The sequence below is a fragment of the Apaloderma vittatum genome, unplaced genomic scaffold (genome assembly GCF_000703405.1).
Source record: "Apaloderma vittatum isolate BGI_N311 unplaced genomic scaffold, ASM70340v1 scaffold14353, whole genome shotgun sequence".
Classification (NCBI taxonomy): domain Eukaryota; kingdom Metazoa; phylum Chordata; class Aves; order Trogoniformes; family Trogonidae; genus Apaloderma; species Apaloderma vittatum.
This window is the reverse complement of record NW_009706564.1, coordinates 78363-84850: the sequence shown is the minus strand read 5'-3', so window position 1 is coordinate 84850 and position 6488 is coordinate 78363. Positions and strand designations below refer to the sequence as shown.

At 38.9% G+C, this 6488-nt stretch overlaps 1 protein-coding gene across 1 annotated transcript in view; it reads left to right on the top strand.

The window, feature by feature from the left end:
* Positions 1–215: 215 nt before the first annotated feature.
* The window catches only part of MAP7 (microtubule-associated protein 7), a gene marked incomplete at its 5' end in the record, with an annotated part of 49605 nt that continues 43332 nt past the window's right edge, over positions 216–6488 (top strand). The window contains 2 exons of the mRNA XM_009865851.1: positions 216–284; positions 5621–5698. Coding sequence (XP_009864153.1) covers positions 216–284; positions 5621–5698 — 147 coding nt within the window. The remainder of the gene's footprint in view (positions 285–5620; positions 5699–6488) is intronic.

Sequence of the window (6488 nt, the reverse complement as noted above, 5' to 3'; positions counted from 1 at the left end):
GGTGTAAAATGATATTAACAGGGAGGTTGGACTAGATGATCTCTAAGGTCCCTTCCAGCCTATGCCATTCTATGATTCTATGATATTAAAGTGGTATTTCAGAACAATCTGATTTTAAAGGTAGTTCAGTGATAGTTAAGTTGCTTTATAGCAAACAGATTGAGTTCTTTGATAATATGGTTACTTAATCTCTTTCCTTTTCTTTCTTATTTTAGCAGCTGAAGGTTCTAAAATACAAGACAAGAAAGTCACTTCAGGACAAAGCAACACTGGAACTAAGCCAGGTACACCATTTCACATGCTTCATGTTATAAGGCTGTTTGCCTCAATGTTATATGAAAAACAACTGTCTTAGGAACTTTTAAAATGTTTGATCCTCTTATACATCTCTTACTGGTTCAGTCAAAACTGGTATCAGTGACTGTTCATAGTTAGGCTGGAATCTCTGTTTGCAAGGAAGCAAAACCGAAAAAAATGTGCTTTTGGTTTAGCATGGCTTAGGAATCAAGGTTGGGAAGTGAGATAAGGCAACAGAAACCACTATACTTGTATCTGTGCTTGCATGAGAATTATCTGCTTTAGGCAAACATCTACAGCTTATATAAATTTGCTTCTGTTCAGACATTTATTCATTTATCACAAAGCATGCCATAATCTGTACTATACTTTATGTAGTGGGCAGATGTTTGTCTTTACCACACCATACCTGACTGGTGCGTTTTGTGTATTTAATTCACTGTTCACTTACGCGGTTGAAAGTCTGTATACTAAAATACTTAATGTAGTCCTTGATGCCATGTGTCTGTTCCTCTTGCATGCTTAGACCAAGATCCAGAAGAGCACTTAAATTAAGTTCTGCCTGTATTGCAATTCAGTTACTCAAGCTTAAAATATGTATTTAATAATGATCTTGTTCAGGTGCCTGAGAAAGCATAGGTGCCTGTGTTGCCGGGGACTCGGCACACTGCAAGCCCTCTCTGTTCAACTCCTTGATGGCTTGGCAGCTCAGTGGCTGTTTGGTACTGACAGGCTCTTCTCTCTGCCTGAATTGTGTACCCTTGGCCTACATGCCCAGAGGGAAGCGATCACCAGTGCTGCCCATGTTCACATCACACCTCCCATGCTCTGCCAGGCAGCGCTGGATCCGTCACAAGGGGCAGCTTTCACAGCTGCTGTCAATCAGAAAGCCAATGCGAAAAAGAAGAGAGGATGGAGGTAGCATTACCCACTTCCACAGCAAAGCCATAAATGTTGGCGTTGGGCAGTGTTCAATATCCACTTTGGCCTTCAGCAGTTTAATCTCAGTTTTTATTTCTCAGGAGAGTGTCCAAGCTGCTCCTATATTACCTTCATCTATGCTGGTGTGTAGAAAAGAACGCAAAATTCCTGGGGCTGGAGTGAGGGAGGGCACAGGCACTAGTGTGGGGTTTAGCTCTGCACCCAGCTACTTAAAGTCCATGTTGAAGAGAGTTCCTAGGAGCGATGGTTTACTTGTTGTTTGTTTGTTCCTTCTTGTTGTTTTCTTTAGGCTGCATGTGAATGTTGTGTCAAAATGTTTTGGTTAAAAACTAAAGAGTTTGCAGCAAGAGTGACAGCTATCACTATAAACAATGTTATTATTGTCTGGAAGGTGTCTATGAGCTGAACAAATATTAAACAAATATTCGGAGTCCAAGGCAACTCCAAATGTGTGCATGGCAGTGAAAAGGGACCTAGACAAAGAGAAGAGAATTTGAGATCCAAGTAGTGCATCTTTTCAAATAATGCTGTGGCTTACATGTGTTTCTCCCTGCAGCACCCCTGTGAACTAACATACAGCCTGACTGTTGTTTTCCATTTGATAGCCCTTTCAGTTTCTTTAGTACAAGAAATTAGCACCTTAGGAGCCAAGGGCAGAAGAAAAGCAGCCATTTATGAGAAGAGATTAAGAGGGTTATAGATGGAAAAGAAGAATAGTAGAAATCTGACTTTTGAAATTACACTGAGAGAAGCTGATAGTTGCCTGAGCCACAGAAACTGACCATATGTAATAAGTACATATGACAGTTATTAATTTAGCAAAATTACAACTTAATTTCTGCAAATGTCAACTCTACTTAAGAGTTTAGTGAGTATTAATTGCATAGAAAACTTGAAAAGCTTTCCTTTTCCTTTTGCTAATATAATTAGGGACCAAAACTGACTGGCATTTCAGTGCTGAATTTTTGTGAGATACCATTTATGGCTGCTAAGTTCTTTAAATGAACTAGTAAATTCTTAAAAATAATTTTGAACTCAAAGTAAGTGTTGTAAATTTGTGGGAAAAGTCCTGGTTCCATATATAGTTTAGAGGCTTAATTTCCAGCAATAGGTACAAGATTGTTTTCCCCTTTATAGAACTATGGCTTATTTAATCTCCAAACATCCCTCTAGAGCGTAATATTAAACATTTGTATGTTATGTAAGCACAGTGAAATCTGTTGCTGAACATGTACTGCATCACAATCAGACTCCAGCTTCTACAGCAGCACGTGGGTCTCACTGGAGTGTTCTTAGCAAGGCTTTGCATGTGCCCAGTTACCAATTGTTTTTGTAAGAATTGAAGAATTCTTACAGGATTTGTTGCAAATGACGTGTTTCCTGTCTCCTGCTGCAACAAACTAAAGTTATTGCCTGATGATGAATATGAGTGAGAGAGAACGCTAAGTGTGTTTGTCCTGGCATTCCTATGGAACAAGAAGAAATGCCAGGCCCCCAGGTATTTACCTGGCGGGTTGTTAATGAGCAGAGACGTGAGAAGTGAAGAGGGGAGTAGGCCTAGTGAACTTTCTTGCTTTGCCGGTATTTGAAGCTATCAAAGCTATGCACTGGGGGTGTCGGCAGGTCAGCTGGATTCAGAATGCAGTTGTTGGAGGTTGGACTTGTAGCCAAACTATGAAGGATCATTTTGAAGGCTTAGAAAAGACATTTTAATTAACAGTAAGATTCGCACTAGTAATACGTACTGCACCTTCTAGTAGAGCAAAGACAATGCTGGTCTGCTACAAAGGTGTTGTCCCCATCTCTGTGCCAATATTGATTTAGCTCTTTGTGATCCCAAATGTATGCAAAGTAGCTTGTTACTGAAGGCGTACTTACACTCTGCATAGCCTGCGACTTAATGTGAACTCTTTAGAATTGCTCGAACATCCTGAGCTGTTGGGAGAGGGGCTGTGTGTGTCTGTGCATGTGAACACTACCAGGTGTGTGATAGAGAAAAAATAATTGGATAGCTTCAAACAGAATGGCAGAGGGAAGTTTTAAAAATTTATTTTATTCCTTCCATTGCTTATAATTAGGAATTCTTAAGGGAAACCTCTGGTTTGGCTGTCCATATAACCCTCTTTCAAGAATTGCTGCTTCTCCCAGATAGAGAAATCTCTCCTTTCAAGAACGGGGGGAAAAAAAAAAACTGACTAAAACCACCAAACCTGTGAGGAGAATAGTATATTCTGAAAGAAGTGAGATTTTAAGTTATTCCCCAGCGTCTCATCATCCTCTGTCAACTCAATGTTACATTGACTTTGCTGACAGCCCTTGAAGGGAATCCTTGTTTTCAGGGGAATTCATACTAGGTGTGCATTATTCCACTAGCACTAATTACTCATGCTACAGAAATCCATGTTTTGTGACTCCCACGTGCCAGCCACAAGAGAGAAGGAATATTATTACCCTTTTGACCTATGGCTGCATGCTGAAGAGACTGCGTGCAAGTCAGCACACTTCTTAACATCAGCCAAATGTCAACCTGCACCATGCGCTGCGCAAGTCTCTGCAGTGGGGTGGCTAGCCAGAATTTCTTCAATGCAGCACTATGTGTTACTCAACCAGCATTAAAGCTTTGCTCTGTAACTGGGTGGTGGATTACCTTTGTCTTCACTGATGACTTGTTCACTTGTTGCACCTCTCATTGGGGCTATCAGGTTTGAATGTTGTTTTTCCTACCAGCTACACAACAGATCTTCCCCTTGGAGCTCTTTGCATTGCTGTTAATGCAGTTAATTGGGGCTGCTGTCTCCGACCATTGTTGAGATCACAGTTTTTCACTGAGAAGGGTTAAAGAATGCTTAAACTGAAGCTAGTTGTCAGCGAACTCATTCATCCAAGAAATCCTGTCGTCCTGATGCAGAAACTTCTTTCAGAGTATGAAGTGTGCATTGCTGATTTTTTTGTCTAATTCACATAACTATTTAAAATCTGCCTAACATTTCAGGGATTTCTTTTTGCAGATATTTATAACCTCATTTTTATGACCTATTGTATTGCTTTGCTGGTAACTTTTTTCATAGGTACGCAGTCTGTACACAAATAGGCTGACTTTACATGTTTATACAAATTGCTTACTTGTATATTCACACTGAATAGCAAAAAGGAACCGTTATTTTGGTTTTATGTGTACTTCCATAGTGACAGTATTATAGGTAGTTCTTTATCTTAAAATATTTAAAAACTGAGTTTCCCTCAGTATTAAAATAAATAGGACCATTTCTTTATACCCAGCAATCTTTTTGATTTTTCTATGTTTTGGGGTTTTTTTTACTTCTGTTTTTATTCAAAGCAATCTTTTTCAGTGCTAGTGAAAAAAAGCATAAAATTAGCAGCTTTCCAGGTTTAACAGAACAGGCTAAGGATGAGCAGGAAATTGGTTTTGGCAGCATGCTGAGATGAATTGGTAAGTTGGGTTTTGGTCCCTTTTTGTCTGGAACAGCTCCACTGCTGAGGCTGGAAGTGGGATGCTAGCTGTTTAGCATTTTGTTATCTTCCAGAGAACTCATGGAGCAAGTGATGTTTTTCCAACCAAGCCTGAATTTTTATAGTCAAACCTGGACTCTGATACAGATTTTTTTATATTATCCATTGTCTTATTTCTGTGATCCAAGGGGTCAGTTGCAGATATTTTGAAAAAGTCACATAGCTAACTTTCAATCTCCAAGGACAGTTGAGGGAATTATCTTACTTTCATGATATTATACCAGTCCGTGCAAGTGAGGCACTGTCTGAACGTATTTGCCAGAGCTTTTAACACATGCGCACACAAACATCTGTGGAGATCAATGTCATGCTATTTTCAGAAGGTCAATCAGACTGCTACAGTCTTTTGATCCAGCCAGTTTTTCTTGGTAAAAAGTTGCTTCAGCCTCATGATGTAGGGCTTACTGGTTTTTTTGAGGCAATACTGGTGAGAAGAGAGAGCTGCGTTGTAATGGAATTTCCTTTGGATGTATTTTGGAGAGCGGTTATGGAATAATAGAAAGTATTTTGTCCAAATGCTCTTAAGCAATCAAGTTCTTATGGGCTTGGAAACGAAACAGAACTTCTTCCCCGGTTTTCACAGGCATTAGTCTTGCTTGGAATTCAGAGTTACAGCTTCGTCCATTCTTTGGAAGTGTTTTGCATCTTGATAATCAGAATGCAATTGTATTTTTTCAGTTGATTCTTTTTTTTTTTTCTTTTTTAATAAGATGGATTTCTGGAAATGTCATTCTACTGTTAAAATAGACTAGAGTTGTTTAATGGTCATTCTCCTAAAAGCTTGACTATGGAACTATTTGATTTTATGCTATATGCCTAATATATTTCCCCTCCCTCCCTCCATTTGTAGATCATCCAACAGTACTAAAGGTTGATGACAGGCAACGGCTTGCTAGAGAACGGAGAGAAGAACGAGAGAAACAGCTAGGTAAGGCCTGTATGGGGTTTTATTGTTTGGGTTTATCAATCATCTGCATGCAGTGTTTTTGCCAGTTTGCTTTTCAATTGCTTTGCAATTCAGCAAACTGATTGTGCTAGATATGCAATAATGTCATTCTAGAAATACTATTACATCTTTAAAGTAGATCTTTTAATTCATACACGTTGGGATTCATCATTGCTGTACCTGTCACATAACCTATTGATCTTGTGAATCTGAATGAAAAATGAATTGATTTATGAAATCAAGCACGAATGCTTCACTGATGTAAATGGAATTTTGAAGTTTTTGAATATTTTACCAATTAAAATTAGACTGCTTATATAAACTTCTGTATAACTTTCTATATAAACTTGGGTTTTTTTTCAGGTAAAACCCTAACAGATGTTGAATAGATGTGTTCAGTGTCTTACAAAATGTCACCTGTGCATGAGCATGTATAACACTGTTTAAGGGAATAGTGAAGGTGAAGGTTACTTAAAAAGTGGCTAGGGTTGGGCAGTGTACTGAGTGCGTTGTTGAAAGAATTATAGAATTACAAGAAGCAGAATTGATGGTTTTCTGAAAGCTGTTTATGTGTTTGGCTGCCACAACGTTCCATGGCAATTGGTAGGTTGAGGAGCCAGAAGTAATTCCTCTTATTTTTCTTCAGATGCTGCATTGTTCTAGTGATTGGAGAAACTTTTGTTTCCGTTTTCTAACTTCCGTAAGTTTATACAACCATGTCATAACTCCAGCCAGAGTTATGCTGCTTTTTCTAACCTGGAGAGCCGTGATT